Raw genomic sequence first — 21,374 nt, forward strand, 5'->3', positions numbered from 1 at the left:
AAAGATAAATATATTGCTGTTACTTCACTAAATACCTGAATCTGAAGCGTGATCCCAGCCTTATGAAGTCGGATCTACTAGATTTACTATTTGCTGGGGCTCGCAATCTGAAGAAAGCGTGGTGCTCCACCGCACACTTCCACAAATGTTTGCACGTTTTGGCACTGTCTAACCGGAAAACAAATGTGTGCTCTTGCTCTCTGCCCTAAATGCAGAAACAAAAGCTTTGGAAGTTGGCATGCATGATATTAGTTATCGTCCTTGGTAGGAGAAAAACAGCCTGGGCCAACAGTGTGCTGAGCCTCCCTTGTGTTCTCACCAGCCTGAGCACACACCACACTTTGTTGGATCAGGCTCAAGTAAGGGAAAGAAGTTACCTGTTCATCATCTTCTACAACCACGAGCGTTAGTTTGCTCTTTTTGAAGTCCATTTTTGTGATTTTAGGCCTAAACACAAGAATCAAAAAGAACAGAATTAAAATAATATTAAAATAATTTTATTTCTACAACTATTTCACATTTAAGAGTGGTACTTCTAACCAGGCCAATCCACCTTCAGATTTAACCTTCAGATTTTAAACTTTGTAGATTCAATTAAAAATTACAAAATACAGTCAAGATCCCATTATGCAAAGAAGAAAGATTTCAGCGTTTTAACAAAAAGGAATGTAACACAAAAGCAGATTACCAAAAGAATAAGCCTATTTTGTTGGCTCCTTCAAAGATCAATATGCCTGTTGGTGTCAGTCCAAGAGCATATTCACAACCATCTCTTCCCTGCAAGCAAGTACAGAATAAATAATGAATCTGCCATGAGCAGTGTAAATTTTAATACAGTAGTATTGCAAAATCCATAGGTCTTAAACTAAACAATAAAGTTGCCATTACAGAGCAGAAGAATGTGCATCTGTATTGGGTTCAAAGTGGCATATTTTGGCAATAGGAGGCTGCAGGGTGCCCTTTGTGGGAGGAGGCCCTGTGCTGTTCAAAGAGGCTCTGAGATCCATGGAGATGGATCCACACCAACACTGCATCCAGGGCAGCACACACCTCACCTCATCTGTTTAAGAGCAGGCAGTTCCTGCCAGGGGAAGGAGACACAACAGGAAGAAACTGAGGGACACAGGAGAAGGCATGTGGAAAGGGATGCTGTGGGAGCCCAGAGAAGCACCCTTGGAGGGGGGGTGCTCCAGGTGGGAATGACTTCTGAGGGACCATGGTCCATGGGACACCCCAGCCCATAACAAGGACACTCCTCAGGGCACAGAGCAGGGACCTCACACTAATAAAATAAAACATCACATGGATCTTACCTTAACTACATGCATATCTACACCATACATTTCTAGCCATTTAGCTTTGTTCAAGTAGCACAATTCAGCCTGCGCCGGGCTCTTTCCCCTATGAACATAAAATTCATACTTCATGGTAAAAAAAAAATTATCTGCTTTAAATGCTTTCAGATTAATTCCCCTAACACTTTTCTTTGAGTCCTCCATCTTAATGACACTAAGTGCTATTTCAAGCTTAGCTGATGTTTTTTCCCTCCTAATGAAAATAAAACTGAAAGAGGACTGAAAATGCAAAAAGGTCTAAAATTGCCAATAAGGATGAAAGTTCAGGTAACAAAGCATCACTAAAATGTACCATTTATTAACAAAATACAGGAAAATGAGTTTGCTACCACCCTGAACATAAAATTTATGTTTGAATGAAAGAAGGGGAGAAAGAGGGAGATTTATTTCCAATATAAACAGGAAAAAAGACCCGGCTCCTTACATAATTACAAAATAATCTAAAGAAAAACCATTGAAAAATTAAAACTCACCCCACCAATCTTCCCTAAATTACTGCCTGCCATTTCTAGGGAAGGAGAGGGCTCAAAGCCTTTTTACAATACTCCAGTGACAAATATAATCCCCATTTCATGCCTGTTGAAAGGATTTGACTTTGGAGGAGAAGAAAACCTGTTGCTAGAGACCCCACTCCCACACAGGTACTCTACCTGCACTCTTTCCATTTCTGAAAAATGTCAAATTCCATTGCTTCAGTCTGGTTTGGTGCAAACCTGAATTCAGACACGAGCTCTGGTGTGTGCTCAGGGTGCTCACACTCTCCCAACTCAGCTGAAATCAATCAATTGAGAAATTAAAAATATAAAGATCTTAAGATGACCAGAAATATTTAATTCCATTATGCCTAAAAAGACAAGGATAGTTTGTAAGTTCCTAAGCATGTTGCAAAATGCTTTAAGTTAACACCCCATTCCCCAGCTCCTGGCCCCAGTAAATTCAAGCCAGATTTCATAGCAGAAGTCAGATAAATGCATTTGCAGGAGCAGAGTAAGGTTGTGGTACAGAATTCTGACATTCAGGAATGTTATGACTGAACCAGCTCAACTAAAGCTGCTTCTCTGAATTTTAAAGCACTTATAGGAAATAAAGTTTCTATTAAAAACAATCATCAATGCATCTTCTGTTTTAGAAGAGGTGACTTTGAAACTTCCCCTCACTGCATGCTTTTCCCTAACCATTCCCATTCTATCGCACGCTTTGTTATTTGTCCCAGTTTAGGACAAATTTAGGAGTTATGTTTCTGTTCATGTCAAAACATGAAGGAAATACCTAGTCTCATTAAAGCAGTGATAAAGCTGTGTGGTTTTTTAAATAACAGTGGTGGTGTAATATTCAGATTAATAATTTTAAGGACAAAAATGCTGAAACAGTGACATAATTAAGGTGTCACTTTCTACTTATATGCTTAGGCTCTGGTGTTTTCTAGGAGCAGAATACTTTCCAGCTCCACTGAGCTCAGCAGGAGATGCAAGTGCTGAGCTTTTCAGTGGCTGTCACCTTTAACTGCCTTATGTCTGTGACAGCTTTGCTCCTGGAGCCTCTCAGCTGTACTCAGAGGCTGCAGCATTGCTGCCTCAGGACTGTGTGGCAAGCATCAGTGGAAAATACACTCTTCAGCAATACCATGTGTCACCTGACACACGATGTGATTCCCAACCAGGCCTTTGTCAGTCAGCCTTTCTTAACTGTTTACTACTCTTCCGACTACTACCAAAATAAAAATAAAAATGAAAAAGCATAGAGGGAAACAAAATCCCTCGAAGAAAACAGTTTTATTCCTTCAGGGCGCTTTTACACTTAACAGCTGCAAAAATTTCAGTCACAGCCAGACTTCAAAAATACTTAACAGGATCCATCAGTAGATAGGAAGTTACATTCAAAATCCAATCTGTTGGCTGATAACACCTACTAGGTGGTTTTGAGGACTTGAGCTTTGCTGAAACATTTAGCAGTCCTGAGCATAATAGAGAGATTGAGTTCATTGGTCTTCATTTTTAATTACTGTCTCACACACATTTTTTTCTCTCAACAGTAATCTTCCATAGTGAGTTACAGTATTCTTATCTCTGTCAAAGAAAAGGACATACAGGTATCTCAGCTCCGTGGCTGCTCCATCAAAGCTGGAAGACTATTTAACACAGATACTATTAAGAATTACTGGCACTCCAGTTTCCAGTATACAAGAGGGAGCTACAGCAAACACATTAGCAAGGAGGACTTCAAGGGGAGAGAAAAAGGTAAGGATCTGAAGTTTGATGTGTTGCCAACCATCTAGGAAAAACATGGGAGATTTCTCTACTGCTTAACTGAGAGAGAAGGTGGGGAACAAAGGCTGACTGTGCTGTGAAAAGGATGTGTAGGGATAAGAAGAATCATGAGCTTGTAGGACAGAAGACACACAGAGAGGCTCAGCAGCACTAATATTTTGAGATGCAAGGGCACAGCAGAAGACCCATCTCTTCCTTTTTGTCTTCATGACATGCTTTGGCACGCCCCTTCTCAGCCCTTTTTTGGGGGGTGGGTGGAAGGTGGGGCAGGCATTACAGAACACACGCATATACATTATCTGTGTTCTTCAAAAAATAACCCGGGGGACATTTTCAAAAGGAAGTTCGCTAAAAAGCTTTTGAAAACTCCAAAAATATATTTATTTTTAAATATATAGCTGATTCTTTTATACAGAGGGAAAAAAAAAAGTTTGCAGTATTCCATGAAGATGTCTTATGATTAGAACTGAAAATTGGAGATGTGAGAAAATGTTTTCCTTTTCAATATAATCAGCAGCTTCAAAAGTATATCTGGTTAAACACTAAGACCATACAACACTAATGATGCAGTTAAAAACTAACTATAACAGTGAGAATTCAAGTTTAATGACAACATTTCCACAGATAATCCCTAAATGAAGCATAAAATTACCTATCTGCTTCATATGTTACCCCATACTACAAACCAATGTTACTTGTTACCGAATTTTCTTCATGGGATTGGCAACAAATCAACTATTTATGTTTGAAAGATGATTCACCAAAAAAAAAAAAACCCCAAAAAACCCAAACAAACAAAAAAAAACAACCCACCTTGGAAACTGCTATTGGAAACCAAGAATTACTTTAACAGAAAACTCCCTTAATAAAAAAGAGACATGTATGAAATGTAAAGCTTATCTATAAAAAGACTCTCTTAGGAAAAAGCACACTAAGGAGCAAGACTGCATTTTACAAAGAAAATGTAACCCACTGAGGAGGCAATAATCAAAATTTCTTTATACTTTTCTGCTTAATTATGTCTCCAAAGTCTATAAAATGTAGCAAACTTTACACCAAAAATGCTTATTATTATGTATGTCAGCAAAGAGAATTAATGAGTTGCAATAATGAAATAATTTTGGACAAGCTTATTGCAATGATGTCAAAATAGTGGAAAAGTGACACTGCAAAAAAAAAAAAAAAAGAGGAAAAAAGTGTAAAAGCATGTTCCCACAGACACCATCAAAGAGTATTAGTTATGGTAGATAGCTGGACACATCATAAACATGATGGGCAGCTATTGTATTGCATTTACACAGTAATCACAGGTGGCAGCTACTACCCAAAATGTTGAGGCATCAACCTATTATTGTTTGCTTGGTCCTCTTTGCTTGGACCAGATGTGAGGCTACTGGAGTTTTTATCTGTGAAAACATAAGCAACAATTCCAATCTGGGCTCCACATTTCCTTCACCTCAAAAAGACAAAAGGAGTCTGCCTTGAGCAGTTCTTTGCACACCTGACAATCACATTTGTGCCAACTGGTGCAGTAAAACAATCCACTGCCTTAAGATTTACACCTGTTGCTGCCTGGAACTGAATTCCCAGTTTTGCCGGTCAAGTCCATCAAGAATCACTGAGTTACTTCCATTGTTGTATTAAACTAAGCAACTCTGTTCAAGCTCTCTGTGTGCCATGGCCCAACCACCAGTGAGACATGACGAGAATTTTTCATTTCAATTAATGTTGCTGCTGATATGCTTAAAATGGTCAAGCTCACTGCACTTTCTTTTACAAAAAAATGAACTTGATTTAAGCTTCATTGCAATAATTTCCTCCCCATCTGCAAAACGAATTGCTTGGAATGGAACAAATATTTGTTTATTAACAAATTAACATGCTTTCAGCAACAAAAAAAAACCACATTGTCCTACAATAATGTAATGAAACCCAGTGCTTTTACACAGTGAAATCCGTGCTCCTGCCACAGAAGTGATCTTAGTTCTTACCCTCCCATGTAATTCTCTCCTCTCCAGTACCTGCCACTCCCTCCCTCCTGCCCTGTAACCATCTCCTGAGTCACCCACTGTGGAGGCTTCCTCTCCCAGGCACTGTTCAGGCAGCAGGAAGCCCAAATTCACAGGCACCCACCTCCAGCTAACTGTGTGAAGGGCCAGCTGGCTCTTCAGGCTCAAGTGGTAACACTTGTGCATGCACCACAGCTTCTCCCTCAGCAGGGAGCTATTTTGGGTCCTTCTTCCCTGATCAGCCCTGGGTTTCCATGAAACTTTTGTCTAGCCATGCTTTAGAGTCTCCCTCCCCAGATCAGGTGTGCTGATATTGGCTAATGTAGTTCAGAAGTTATGAATGGAGGCAAGTCAGGAAAGTGATCTCCCTATAATTCTTCTCCTTGGGTAGAAGAATGGCATTTATATATGATCAGTGAGAATGCATTAGTTACAAAGGAAAAGGAACCAGTAGGTGAGTTTTTTAATAAATTAGGACAAACCACTTTCAGAAGACAGCATACCTTGAAGACACAGAGCTGCTAGTTCAACAGCAGTTTCGTATGGGCATTTCAGTCTTAAAAACAAAACAAAAACCAAAACTATAAAAATCATGTCTCTTATCTGTGAATTCTTGCAATAAAGCTAAAAAAGAAGCCTGATACAAAAACTGGAAACATTAACTACCACAAACTACTAATGCTATGAAGCATCTACAATTAATTGTTACTTGTATATGATTATTTGGTACAAATATACCTAAGCTGGTACATTCTGATTAGCATTAAACATGATACACTTCACCATAAAACAAGTTTGAACAGAGAAAACACTAAATCAATTAAGGAACTATTTTTGTTTTAACACTACATTTTAGAATATATGGGTTTAAGGTTTTTTGTTTAATTAAAAAAAAATAAATGGTGCAGGTGTGAATGAATATTGGTCTGGGTAAGACTATAAAAACACAAAGTATTTTTTCAGAGTTGACCTGAACAAAAAGTGTTGCACTTCAACTTTCTCATTCTCTATTTCATCCACCATACTGAAAAAATGTGGCAAGTCCATGTTACATTTTCAAGTCAAAAACCCAGAACAGCTTTCATTCTCTTTAAACATTTCTGTTACCTCCTCAATCTATCAAAATTTTTACCCATTCTGTTTGTCAGTAATATAGGACTTTATGTGTATCAAGACTATATGTCTGTATTCTAAAGAAAAACAAAATGCACTAGGATGTTAACTATTATAAATTCTTCAAATTACAGTTGCAAGTGTAAAAAGGTACTTACTTCCCTGAAAGAATGTCTTGCCGGAGCTGTAATACAAACAGGTACCTGACAAATAAAAAATTCAGAAAGTCAACAGTAATTACAGTGGCATCCTTCTAGTTCCACTGGCTGGAAGAATATTCCAATTCATTAAGTAGTAACAGCAATTTGAATAACTTGCTCTTTACAAAAAAAGACTCTTTGGGATCACACAGATACACCCTACAAACTTCAAAGTTCCCTTAGTTTTCACTAAAATCAAAGAGAAGAACATTTTTTGTCCACTGGTTGTGTTCAGGACATTGTTCAAAGTCTTGCTGTTTAGGATGTGCTCTATCTGAGCATACACCACAGCAACCAGTGTTCTCCTAAACTTGGGTCTTACCTAATTCAGGCAGGAATCGAACTACAGTATCTAGAAACAAAACACAGATAAAGGCATGTAGGCTTCAGCGCTGCCTTCTCAAACACAAATAGAGAACATGGAAAAAGTCCAAATTGGGCAAAAGGAAAGCTTCATACCAAAATGTCACTTAAAAATAGCAAAGTTCTGAATAGAAGAATTCCATAGAGCTCACACAGTTATTTAATACGCCTAGTAGGAATTTACAGCCTTCACACTGCTGTAGTATTTTAAGCTGTTGCTTTGCAAATCTTCAGTTGTAGGCATGCTTCACTGACACCACTCAGAGCTGGGCTTGAGGCATGTACAAGTGCCCTGGGTCATGCAAGGGGTGTGTAGAGGACAGGAAGGCAGAGGCAGGCTCTGCACTGCTCTGGACACTGTGGGGTGAGGCTTGCAAAGATGAGTGACTCAAGAGAAGAAGGCATGAAGCACTCCTGAGAGCCCAGTAAATGCAGACACAGACCTCTCTTGTCTTTACAAAGGATGCTAGAAAGGCAAAGTGGGGTTTTTTTTCATCACAGAGGATGTGCAGTGAACATGGCGAAGGACAAACAGCTGGAATCAGACAGGGAAACAGAAATGAAAAGGAAGATTAAGATTTCTCATGATAACACTAGAGCAGAAACGATTTATCCATGTTAGCTCTTTGGTACATCTCTGATTCACATACTTGGCTAATACCTGACTGCCAATCAAATCTGGGTATTTGCACGTGTAGATTAAGGGTAGGCAAGTTTACATCCTGTTCTTATTGATAGCCCAGATGATTCACAATCCCATGAACTCTGCTAAACTTGCAAGAAGACTCTGGGCAGTGCACCTATCAGTTTCAGGGGGCTTGTGCAGGGCTGCGGCCCCACTGTGGTGGGTATGGCTTACCCTTCTTCCTTTTCTGTGCACAGGCTGACAAACACTGGCATCTCAATTGTTGCTACTCCAAATCAGCAAGATAACTTGGAAAATTCTCCACAACACAAAGTACAGACACGTTCCTCTGTTTTTCTTCTAACTAAAGTAATGAAGCAGGTTGCATACAAGTGACAGATAATGTCTTCCAAAATGAACTGTATTTCAACTGTGTTTTTAAGCCAAAAAACAAGAGCAGGTGAAGGGTTTTAATGCTTCCCAATAATGTGTTAATTATGAAAATTTGATGTTTGTAGCTTCACTAGATATTGAAGTCTACTACAAAGCAGATCTCCAGAAGGGATTTTGAACATCTTCTACCTGGAAAGTTCACAGTTATTGTTAAGGATGATTTGTCTTCTACTTGGAATTATTTTAAGTATACAGTTATTAATCTTCACTTTTTACTCAACATGCTACATGGAAAATATGATCCAACTAGCATAAAAACTCTTTAAAAAACCTCCATAAATCAAAGAATTAAAAATTTAAGAACTATAAAATTCTTAAATTCAAAATTACTTCCCCCCCCACCAAAAAAAAGGCATCCCAATTTTTCTTACACAGTTTCACAGTGGTCTCCTGTCAAGCTTATAATTAAAAGAAATTGTTCACAACACTGAATATTTAGCTGACTAAAGTGTTTTTCTAATTAAAATAGTCTTCTGAAATGTCACCTTTCAACAATAATTAGATCACAAGGCATCAGAGGTTAATACTTTCAGACAAAATGTCTTACTTGATCACAGCAATGATCACATAGCTCAGAAACCCAATTTCACTGTGACTAAGATCATATGCTTCAGAGCATTAAGCAAGAAATCTTGTGGTAGACAGTAATGCCATAATTTGACCACAGGGGAAATGTAATACTTATCAGACATGCACCCTGATGTATGAAGACTTACATCAATTTCCAGAAAACACATATTATTCCTACTAATTTAACTGCATTTTCTCATTAGAGATGTCCATAAATCACACAGATTTTTGGATTCTCTTAAGATCTTATACTTAGCTGCATAAGGCAGGGATTTCTGTAAGTTAATTATACATTCTATAGGAATATGCCCTTTTATTGAATTATCACTGCTGGACTAAATTGATAACAGATATTGAAGACCCTATGTCTCTATCATGAGGTGGTGACAATTAGCCCTTTAATCTTGTCTCAGGCAGTGAAAAAACCCATGGTCGGCACAGCAGACAGCGAGGGAGACAGGAATCATCTGCCTGCAGGCGAAAGTTTAATGTAAACATCACATGCACATGAACTACAACAATCAACCATCCTTAAACACCTTAGGCTGATTAGGAGTACACTGATTATTGCCAAGCAAATTAGAAGACACAGAAAGAGCCCTGCGGTGAGAGGCAGAACAAAAGAAAAGATAAAATGACATTAAGATAGATGACTACTATATAGAAAAGACACAAAGTAAGCAGATACAAAAGATAAGTAAACCCTTTCCTACAGCTGCTCCTTTCCCAGCTTTCAGAATATCCTCTGAACCAAGGTGCTATGGATCCAAGAAGGTACAGGCCCACAGAAAGAGCCCAGCAGACTGAAATGAAAGACTTCCAGGTATTTGTAGTGTGACTTTATACAATGCAGGCTTCTGCTTCACAGAGAACCACGGGAAGCAGAAGCGATTCAATCAACTCTCAACCCAGAGCTCAAGCTGGCTATTCCCACAATTCTCTACCCTTGGTATCGTTATTAAATCACCCCTAAGTCTCAGGGCAGGAGGAACAAAGCAGGACATAATGGAAACCTCTCTCAGAGGATGGCAGCTATCAAGAGCAGGTGTCTCCCAGCTGCAGCTTTCCCCACCCAACTCTGCCTTTCTTTGCCAACTTCAGAGCACCAGAACACAGCATCTCCTACACACCAACACGCTTGGAGAGGCCCATGAATGCTTTCTGGCAGCAAATAAAAAACATGATGTTTCTCTGACAGCAGGAAAACACCTAAGAAGGCAGACAAGATGAGCACCCTTAATAAGAAAGCTCGAATCACCCACTTGCAGTACCCCCATGTGCCTCAGGTGTGTTAAGTCCCCGTCGGCCACACACAGCTCCTACCTTGTAAACTCTTCGTGAAGGTTGTTCGGCTCTGACGAGTAGTACTTAATTCGAAAATGCAACGTGTACGGAGGTCCAACTGCACATGCAGAGATTTTAAATGGGGAAGAAAGGTTTATAATCCTTACAGTCCTGACAAGGCAGAACAGTCGCCACACCACCCAAGAAACCCAAAATTATAACATTTTTCAGATTCGTCAAAGAAAATATTTAATTTTTTTTTTAGTTAAAAAATGCATGCAATAAACACAAAATATAGATGATTACCATACTTTTTGATACTCATTAATTCAAATTTATCAAAGCAATAGTCCACTTGGCAAACACATTTTTTGTCCAAAGAGGGGTGCCTCACAGCATGCTGTGAATGACAGCAATTTCTAGGTAATACTCCCTGTTGCTGGACCCAGGGGGAAATGGAAGGAAGAGGGAAGGAGATGATGTTCCTTCTTGCCAGGCACAAACACTACTCCAAAAAAAACCCCCTACCCAATAGATCAGCTTTCAATTGAAACACATTAATTTGAAAAAGTAGGATAAATAGACTAAAAAGTGCTAGACAGGACTCTGGAAGGCACCCATGAATACAGAAAGCTAAAAAATTCCATGGGGTTTCAAGAATTGTGTTTCCTAAAATCAGAAGGTGAATGCTACATTGGACTTCCCATGTAACACAGATAATAGGAAGTTATCTAGCTGCCATCAAACTGTGACCAATGCATCTTTATCTGCCTAATCCTCGTCTTCTGACCAGCTGCCTGCTGATGCATTAATTGATGGAAAAATTACTTTTCCTCGCTTTTTTTAAGGTCTTCTGTAACACCACATCAACAAGCAAACATATGCCTATTAATGACCCCTCTGTTAAATGATATGCAGCTAAAAGTCAAATAATTAGAGCTTTATTCTGTCTCCATTGCAGCTCCTGTAAGTCAGGTTGTGGCACCCTGAGCTCACAGCTCAGCACCACTGGTGAGGTCTGCAAAGGTGAGATAATGACTTGGAAAAGACAGTAGTGAGCAACATCCGTCGTGAAAGAGGAACTCTTCACAAAGCATCTGCTGAATTCAAGGCAAAGGAAAGTAACCTGTTGTGAGACAGACCTTTACAACACCCAACAAACTGCTTCCCTCTCCAGCCTTCCTCAGAGCCAAGACTGGCCAAATTATTTTTAAAACAGGCCCTCGGCTCATTAAAAACAGACAAAAACGTGCAACTAACTTGGCTGAAGATGTTACAGAATCACTGATTTTCCAGGACAAGGCTATTAGAGAAAGTGCAGCTGCCAAGGAGCTAGTCACCTAAGGTAAAGCAGTCTGTGGTGTGATGAAAAGGGGAGAGAAAACCAAACAGCAAAAACCTTACCCATAGCAGCTGTCTTCACCATGGATTCTAGCAGGCTGACACCCACACACCATGGCATGACAGCAAACTATCCTAAAGGCCTCTGAAGAACTCCACTGGTAACAAAAATCATCTAGATACTTGGGTACTCATCAAAAAGAAAGGCAAAGCACCACTGAACTAATCAAGATCTGTCTCTGTGAGGTCCTCCAAGGCAAACAACAATTTTCTTGAAAACCACATTTTAATCTCACAGAAGCCATGTCTTCATGGCTTATGACTGTTGCCAGCTGCAGTGTTGTAACAAAACATGATAATGCCAATGGCTGTACTGTACCCAAGCCTGCAACCAGATTATCAAAAATCCAGGAGCTACTTCCCTGCCCTAGAAAATTTTCACAGAAAACACAGTCCATCAACCCCTCCATCCAAAACTACCTTTGATGGAACAGCAGCTATTTCAAAACTACATTTCACAAAACAGCAGGTATTTCTGCTAGTTTAACTCCTAAAATAATAATCTGGGAAAAAAATTTAAAAATTAATCATTACACAATGAAGTATTTTCCATTTACTCTCTGAAAGAAATTGCAGGATATCTGTTGTGGATCAGAAGCAGTGACAGGAACTGCGATCTGTGTCCAGGCAACCCAATTTCACAGATCAGACTGAAATTACCTGGCAACCTACTCTGCCTTAGACAAACAGCACAGTTTTAACAAGAGCTTCTGAAGGCTGGGCTACTGCTTAATAAGCGCTCTTGCCCTTAGACATAATATAGTCATCCAATTATCCATTAAATTAAAACTATTTTCTAAGGAATATTTATTCAATTAAAGGCCATATTTAGACATTCTCTATCATGTTCTAATACACTAAATTAAAATTCTTTAGGAAGTAACAAAATAAACAGGCAGAGACACAGTACTTACTTTTTATTTGCTTCTTAATGAATTTTGAATGGTCCAACCAGTGCTAAAAAAAGAAAATCCACACTTAGAAGCAGTTCCATTTCAAAACTTTTTTGACTCCATAAACTGATTACAATAAAATTTAACAGATAAAAATCTCTTATAAGAAAATATTGCCATATTTATTTTCTAAACTTCTGCATATTGGTAAAAGTGTTTATTGGCACGTTTAATAACTTCCCTTCTTCCACATGAGAAAGCTTGATTTTTAAATTCATCAGTACTGCCAGGGAAGCCATTCCTCCAGAGAAGAAGCTTCAAAATGCAAGGCCACAAAGCAGTGGTGTGTAAGGAAGGCATCCTTTTGCCCCAAACCCCCGAGTTTCAGCCTCCTTTGAACCTCTGTTTGATGGAGACCCTCCAGGGTCTGTACTGTCCTGCCTTCAGGACAGTCCTGCTCCATAGGCAAGCTTTTTCAAGGTAAGGAAAGAGACTTAACCCCATTAAAAGCATTTGGGAAACACTGATGTATATCCCACCCCTTCGTTTTTAAACTAAGGCAAAAGATATGGAATAGTGCAACAATGATGACAAAAACATATGATTCCCAGCAAAATTTATGCACCCTCTTGTTGTTGCATGTACAGAAAGGCAGCAATAAACACAAGCTGGTGTAAATTTAGCTTAAATCTTTGACAGTGTCTGCTCAATGTCCTACAGAAGGCTGCCATCTTATTTGAATCAACTCCATGTAAATGCTTCTGTCATACAAAGTGGTAAGAGAGTTTTGGATTTCTTTGAAATAAGTGGTTTTCTATCTTTGAATGTATTTTAAAGTTATAAACTAGGTACTATGAAACAAAATCTCAGGAATAAAACCCTCTTCCTTCTTTGCTATTACATAATTAATGTTTTTTCTGAAAACTGACTACTTTCAGTGACTATTTATTGTTACACCACCACCATGCTACTATGGCTGAATAAATGTGCAATATTATTTGTTGTCTAGTAATACTGGTATTTATTTACTAACTGTGTTCTAAACCACGGCAAAAATTTATCACAGGTATAGATGTGCACAGATCAAAAGTCTGACAGCTTACAACCCTTATGGTAAATAAATCACACAAGAGGGAGAAAGAGAAATGGAACAATGACTCTGAAGGTGATTTTATTTGCAGGAGACTTGCAAGACTCCCTTAGGTGAGGCTGCCAAGAAATCAATTCTTATAATCCCTAATCTGGTAGAAATCTCTAGCAGAATGGAAATAAAACATTACAGCTCATATAAATACATTCCTTAGAGTTGCAAGTAATTTATTTTGTCCCTATTTTGCTCTCTTATGAAAAATTACAGCTTTGTGAAATCTCAAATTTTTGATAAAGAAAAAAAAAATCAACATTTGCCTTTTTTTTTAACTGAAATTATATAAGTCTGTTACTTTCATAGCTCCAGGGCAGATAAATTTTTTATTCTTCAAATACCTAGCTGTGAAAATGTCTTTTTATTCAGTATTTATTTTGGCTAAAAAAAAGCCCCTCAAAGACAAATATAATTAATGCATTAAAAGAAAAGTTTAGCTTCATGTAAAAAGCATCTATACTACATGCCAAAAACTCCTGCTAGTACCATGTTCTGGAACAAGCACCGAACAACCTGAACTGTAATAATTCCAATGAAAAAACAGCTGATAGTCCCTTTTCTTGGCATGTGGTCTTTAAGGTACATTAAAGCTCAAATAAGAGTAAGTTTCAAACTGATTATTTGCAAGTGCAAATACTTCAAATAATGGCTAAAAAATACTTAACAAGACTCCAGGAACTACTTGTGCAGACCATTAACTGAGACTACAGCTTAGACAGGAAGCTATCATCACTCTCTGCACCTAAGCAGGCAGAGGCAGACGGCTCCAGGAGATAAAGCACAGCAAGCATTAATGTCACCTCTCTTCAGAGGCAACAGTGAGCTGCTGTTTTACCCCCATCCTGCACTACACATCCAGTGTGTGATGTGCCACCGCACAGATCATAAATACATGGCAGACGTAGGGCATGGACTGGCAGTACTATTGGCCCAGAGCTCCCAGGCGTGGAAGTTTTTATGCAGATTTATGAACCAACTCCAATTTCAGAGTTGGATATTTTGTGCAATTTCTGTGAAAATCAGGCTGAATTTTAACACTTCTTTGCCTCAGAGGGCTTCTTCACACTGTGTACCACACCAGCCTTCCAAATGTCCCTCTCAGCCGAAAAAAAATCAAAGCATTCTAGCTAAAGCCTAAAATAGGTTTGGGCTTGGCTACATACTGCTTGCTGACTCAATTAGAGGGAAGTGAAAGCAATGAATTCTGAAGTCTCACTAGGAAGCTGAATAAAACCAGAGGAGCCTAGCTCTTCTCTCAGCACCTAAGACAGCCTATCTTGTGCTCTGGCTAAATGACCATACATAATTTCAGGATCTGGACTCACCAAAGAAACTTAACGATGGATCTCACAGTGTAGGACCAAGATGACCAAACTAATTTCAACCATACCCCCCCCATAATCCCTGTATCTTGTTCAGACTCGGAAACATCAGTGCAGAACAAGGAGGAGAAAAGGGATTAATCGCTTTAGGACTGTGTTATGATAGGAAGACAGTGTCTAAGCTGCTTTTCTTCTTTTAAGGGAAGAAAAACCCAAACCTGATCAAACTGCAGGTAATCAGAATTCTATGATTATGCTAGAAAAGAACAAGTAGTTCAGCTGGAAGGGACCTACAATGACCATCTAGCCCCACTGCCTGACCACTTCATGTTAAGGGCATTGTCCAAACATCTCCGAAGACTGACAGGCTTGGGACATCAATTATGGTAGGAAGTCTGTTCCAATGTTTGACAACCCTCTTGGTAAAGAAATTATTCCCATTATCCAGTCTGAACCTCCCATGATCCAGCTTTGAACCATTCCCATGCATCCTTTCCATGGATACCAGGGAGGAGAGCTCATCACCTCCCTCTCTACTTCCCATCATCAGCTGCAGAGACCATTGTGGTCCCTCCTTTAATTTTTTCAGGTAAACTGGAAGGTTAAATGCTAGATTAGCTTCCATTTATTCCTCTTTAATCTCAGCAAAATTTCTTTGCTCTATCAAATGAATAATGCTTCCTATGGTATTAACTGACATAACACAGTAGTCATTGACTGGGATTCATGTCTTTAAAACAAACGCCAATCAGTTCCACATGAAAGAAGCACCATTTAAAAAAAAACCAAACAACTAATTTCTTAAACTACTGGAAGTGTGTATTTATCTCAGCACGGTCTCCTGTTGATCACTCACTTTATTGAAGTGAAGAGGAAAAGTAAGTAGCTCAGCATTTCCTAATGGTAGTAGCCAATATTTTCTCAAAATAGATATACAGCATGGGAAGGATATATTTGTGTCGAGATAGAGCAGATAAACTACAGCTGCTAAAGCAGTCAGCTTATAAGGACCACGTGAGTGCCAAATGAAAGGAGGATTTCCACAGCCTGACACAATCCCATCACACACCTGAGCTTTGTAAATTCCGCCACCTCTCTACTTGCTTCCTAAAAGAATGAAAATTCCTTGTCTTGGTTTATACAGCCCTCAAAGGTGACCTGAAAAGGAAAAAAAATTGCATCTGACCCTTTTTGGTTGGCTGTCTTTGGTAGTTTAAAATGGATGAAGAACATCTTGAATAGACTGCTCCTCCTCATGCTTATTTATATATTCAACTATCAGTAAGAGAAAGCCCATTTTTACTGATAGTTTTATTTGTCCTCTGAAAAATATTGGTTGAAAGCATTCTCAAGTCATGCTGGAGGTACAAGAGAGAGAATTATGCTCAATGATCAAGTTCATAAAGGAAGGTGTGCTAAACAAAAGCCGGCACCTTTAAAACCAAAAATCAATTATCCCTTCAACTGTCTTCTTGCTTTCTGGTTTCCTAGGCACCTGAATCCTACCAAGCTGCCTGCCATTACTCACACAACCTTCTAAAGCAGAGAAGTTAAAAATGCATGTATCACATGCAGAAAAGAAACACCAAAAAATCAAGCCAATAAAAATTCTACCCACCAAACCGCAGCTTGGGGATTTCTCTACATTTACAGATTTAAAAGGGAGCAAAAGCCCTCTTTTCTTTTGCAGGTCACCTTTCAACATTATTATGATAGTAACAGAAAACCAAATGAGGACTGGGGTCATGTAGAAACTCAGGGAGTACACAAACATACCCTTAGGACAATCTCCCAAGAGCTCACAATGTAAAACAATGAGGTACTGTTCTTGTGTTTCTCTAATCCCTTCTAGAAAGTTATGCTCCTCTTGAAAATGAAGGCTCACCTGACAGGTGACTTCAGCTGCCTACTGAAAGACTGTAGAGAAGATGATTGACACTTCTCAGAGGTATTCCAAGGCAGAAGGATGAGTGGCACCAGATTCAGGAGAAATCCCAGCTAGACAGGAAGACTGTCTCCATGAGGCTGTTCAGACAAAGCACAGGTGCCCAGAGGGACAGTGGAGCTACCGTCCTTGAAGGCATCCAACATGACTGAACAAAGCCCCAAGAAACCAGATACAACTGAAGCTGCTATGAAGAGCTTGGATAGAGACACCTTTTAGCAGACGAGACCTGCAGGGATTTTTCAGGATGCCACTCTACAACCCCACCTACCCAACTTGAAAGAAAAAAGAGAAAAGGGAATGCACTTCTACTCAAATAGCATTCACACAATAAAACCAAGCTGGGATTAAAGAGGTGAAAAATTTGCATTTGGGCTCAGATGAGACCAACTTTTCATGGAATACTGGCAGGATCTTACAGAAGTTTCAGTCTCAGCTGGCCAGTTTTGATTTAGGCCCTCTTTGAACACTGTTGTCAGCACTTTATTGAACAGGGCCTTGGCACAGTGGTACAGAACCACATCAACACCACTGAGGACCAACCTGATCCAGGTGCAAAATTTTATCAGTTTTCTAAGTTGTCCCTGGCCTGAACAAGACAGACCAGCTGCCCTCTTCAACTGACACCATTCTACAGCTCCCATGCCAAGTTCTCTTCGCCCTGTGAAGAAGAGCTGCCACCTTCCACAAGTCAGACACAGTGGGACAGTGCAGACAATGCAGGGTGCAAGCAGAGCTGTCCAGCAGCAGAAGGGCAGATGGAGCTGTGATAAAGCTCCAGACTGTGATCTTGGGAAGTACAAGGCCACAGATGCTAATTCCAGAGCCATGAGGGCACTGGTAGGCCTTAAGGGTCTTTACCAGCCCTGACCTCCACATATTGTGTGGCATTCATGGAAGCCTGGCCTGTCCCAATCTGAGTCAGCACAGAGCCATCTCAGAAGCATCCTGATAAATGATGTGGTTTAACTACAGACCAGAGAAACTAACCAAGAATAATAGAGAGATGCAAGGACATCCTTCAAGACCATTAGCCTATCCTAATTCATATCCATGTGATAAGCAAATAATATTTTGCTTTGCAGACTTGACAGAAGTAAAACACAGAATTATTAAAAAATATATATTAAAAACTTTCCTGGTCTAGTATATTTCTCATTAGATTTACTTAACAGACAATGAAAGCAGATACCACTCCAGATCAATTCTAGCAATTTACTTTTAATTTTGATGCCTACGTCCAAACATTCAAAAATAAACAGAAGGGATTTGTAACAAGTAGGCAACAAACCTGACTGTATCAGTGGAAGAAAACTGAGAAATCACGTCATCTTATGCTCCAACCACACAGAAAGACAAAAGAAACCAGCACAGACTGTTTGCTGTCCCAGAGAGAATTCTTTACACTCTGCAGAGAGGTGCAGAAGCATCACTGACAGACAGCACAACAACCACCTGCCCTGTACGCCTGCTTCTCACGTCTGTGTCAGAGAAATATCCTCCCAAAACAGCAGGTGCTACTGGAAGACTAGAGACTGGAATTTGTTAGTGTTTTGGAGTCTTCCACCACTTGTTCACAAACCACAATGCAGACTTGGACAGCAACAGATGGGAAGTGTTCCACATTCACCAGGTGCTCTGCATCGCTGTGGAGTCAGCCACACTGCCTGTGCCCAGTTCCTGAACTGGCATTTCTACCACTGCCACTATTAGAAACTGAAGCGTCGAGTGCTACAGGTTGTTCTACAGCTTTTAGGACTCTCGATCTGTGACTGGTATTTTTTGCCTTTGGTTACAATCCACAGACACATGTCCTGCAACCACCACAGTCCTAAAGTGCTAATCATCCAGACGAAGAGAGTCAGGGAGGGGTAACTGAGTCACAGAAGAATATCACAGCTTATTCATGGAGAAAATAGCATGTTTAACAGTAGCAGAAAAGGAAATACTTAGAATTATCAAAATATTTACAGCAGTCTCCCTTCTTTCCCACATCCAGTATGTTGAAAAAAAGGCTTGTCCCTATTTTCTTCTGCTTCATGAACACTCGTTAAAGTATAAAGAAGTACAAAGAAAAAAGACTCCCAGATATCACACTATGAGGCTAATTGACTGGTTTGAACTGCTCATTTTTCCCCATCCCTCACATTTTGAGAATCACAGCAGTAATATTAAAAGCAGCAGCTGAAAAAACCCGATCAACGAGCCCTTACAAGAAAATTCAGACAGATACAGCAAAGGCAGTCTTAATGAACCAAGGCCCTACAGGTCCCTGACCCAATACCTGCTGAAACATCCAGGAATCTAGTTCTTGATGTGTAGAGGAAACAAAGGTACTTACATTATTTGTTGTCCAGCTTGCTTCCTACCTGCCCCCTAGCACTGCTGAAATCCTTTGTCATGAATCATACACGGTCCTGACTTTCTCAGAAAAAGCTGGCCAGAAGGCAGCCTTTCATAGGGGTGAGGATGTCAGTGTCAGAATCACTGCATCCTGACACACTGCTGCTGGTCAGACCCACTCTGGGCAACACAGTTCTGGCCATGTTTTTTCCCTCTTGTTTTTCTGACTTGGAGCAATTGCTTTCATGAAAGTCTATTTCACTCCTACACATCCTTCTCCATGTCCTCCTTCCACTCTCTTCTCAGCTCTTGCATTAAAACCCAATTTAGAAATTGGTCAATACTGAGAAGTTCAGATGCAAACATGGTTTACCAGGACAATTCACTGCAGGCTGGTCCTAGCACACATCTTCCCAGGAAACCCTGGTCCCCACCATAGCCATGGGCAGCATCTGCAGAAGGCACAATGTGCCCTCACACACCAGTCTTGCTGTACACACAGTGTAAATCCAGTGCTTCCCAATGTGCCAGACACACTGGCTGCAACCACACATCCTCAGAATGGTTCAACAGGCTGCAGAGCACAGCTGGGAAAGGCTGTTCCATATGGACCTTCTTTAGGGGTCTTTGTGACATTAGAGATCAGACATAAAGGACTTAAAAGACTTAGAGGATCACTGAGACACATGTCAGAAAAGGGGCATTTTAATTCTTTTTCTTCCATCCATTCCCACAGATGACAGCAACTCATTTGCACAAACTAAAAAAAAAAACCAGAGAATTCAAAAATTTATCTTAAAAATTCTTCCCTCTCAATTACTCTGTAATTGCTCTTGTGAAGAGAAACAAAATCACGATGAAAGCAAGCAAATTCCAAGCTAATAAATGTGGGCAATTTTTCAGTTATGAATTCTTGTAAAACACAGGAGGGGCTGGGAGGTATCCATGTTTTAGCATCACAGGACAAAATATTGGAACAAAGAATGCAACTGTAGAAATGGAGATATCTAAATTTTGAGAGACCCTATAAAATACAAAGCTCAAAATGAGCTGCTAACCACAGAAAGCCTTTTTTTTAGTAAGATGATTTAGAATAAGACACAAAGAAAGGACACTCCTGGATTGAAAATGGATAAACATCAGCTACCAATGGCTAAAAACAAGTGTCAAAAACCCAAACCAACCATTGAAAACATTGCATGCAACCAGTTCCTACAAAGTTCAATTAAATACTTCCTCGTGGCAACTGAGCTTCAATAGCTCCTAAGATTTTATTATTGTTATTCCCAACCTCAGCTAAAGGTTTCAAGGCCTCCTGCTTCACTAGAAAACACAGACTGTAGTAAAAGTAACTGAAAACCCAATAAGCTTTGCATTTTCTCTAAACCACTGCAGAGACCTCCTACATCAGAGTGACAGCCTCCAATCACCCCAAACACTACATCTCTGTTGAAGTTCTATAACACCTAGATTAAGAATTTGCTTTCTTATATTAGAATTTCTATTTCTAGAGTTAATAGCAAGTAACTCAAAATACAACAGTACACTAAGATTTGTTTTAAAATAAACTATTAGATTATCTACATTCTTCTATCCTACTACATCCTTCTACATTCTTCTGATGGATATCTTCAAAGAGCACAAGATACAAAGTAATGCAGAGTTCACTGAATAGTCATTACCGTATTTTCTGGATTACTGCTGACATCTTGCTTTTTGGGGGGGGGGGTTGTATTAAAATAAGCTGTTCAAACAATTAAAGTTTTTTCTCTCTCAAAGCAGATAAACTAATCACGATTTTGTTTTCTAAATCACAGCTATCAACACTGCTTGTCCCAACTCCTTGGCAAAGTTACAGGACTGCAGGAAACACAGTGCACTCAAAAGCTGCTGGCCTTGGAGCACACAGAAGCAATCTCCACTATTCAGAGACTATTTTGTGCTCTCTTACTTGTAATGGTGGCTTAAACATGTTTAGCCCTTAACAATACATACTAAAGACAAAGGCTTAGAGCCTCAAAGGGGTTTACACAACTTTAATCTCCCAGTCCCCCACTTGGCATTGTGTCTAGGTTGGCACTAAGCAG

General features: G+C 39.6%; 1 protein-coding gene across 5 annotated transcripts in view; it reads right to left on the reverse strand.

Annotated features, from left to right (window-relative positions):
* EPB41L4B (erythrocyte membrane protein band 4.1 like 4B) overlaps positions 1-21,374 on the reverse strand; it is a 170,210-nt gene that overhangs the window by 94,437 nt on the left and 54,399 nt on the right. For all 5 annotated transcript variants that reach the window (XM_064429992.1, XM_064429999.1, XM_064430005.1 and 2 more), the window contains exons 3-11: positions 12,555-12,597; positions 10,279-10,357; positions 6,903-6,947; positions 6,135-6,187; positions 2,006-2,126; positions 1,314-1,401; positions 689-777; positions 378-447; positions 36-205 (exon numbers count right to left, since the gene is read on the reverse strand). In XM_064429992.1, coding sequence (XP_064286062.1) covers positions 36-205; positions 378-447; positions 689-777; positions 1,314-1,401; positions 2,006-2,126; positions 6,135-6,187; positions 6,903-6,947; positions 10,279-10,357; positions 12,555-12,597 — 758 coding nt within the window. The remainder of the gene's footprint in view (positions 1-35; positions 206-377; positions 448-688; positions 778-1,313; positions 1,402-2,005; positions 2,127-6,134; positions 6,188-6,902; positions 6,948-10,278; positions 10,358-12,554; positions 12,598-21,374) is intronic.

Source organism: Passer domesticus, chromosome 1 (genome assembly GCF_036417665.1).
Source record: "Passer domesticus isolate bPasDom1 chromosome 1, bPasDom1.hap1, whole genome shotgun sequence".
Classification (NCBI taxonomy): domain Eukaryota; kingdom Metazoa; phylum Chordata; class Aves; order Passeriformes; family Passeridae; genus Passer; species Passer domesticus.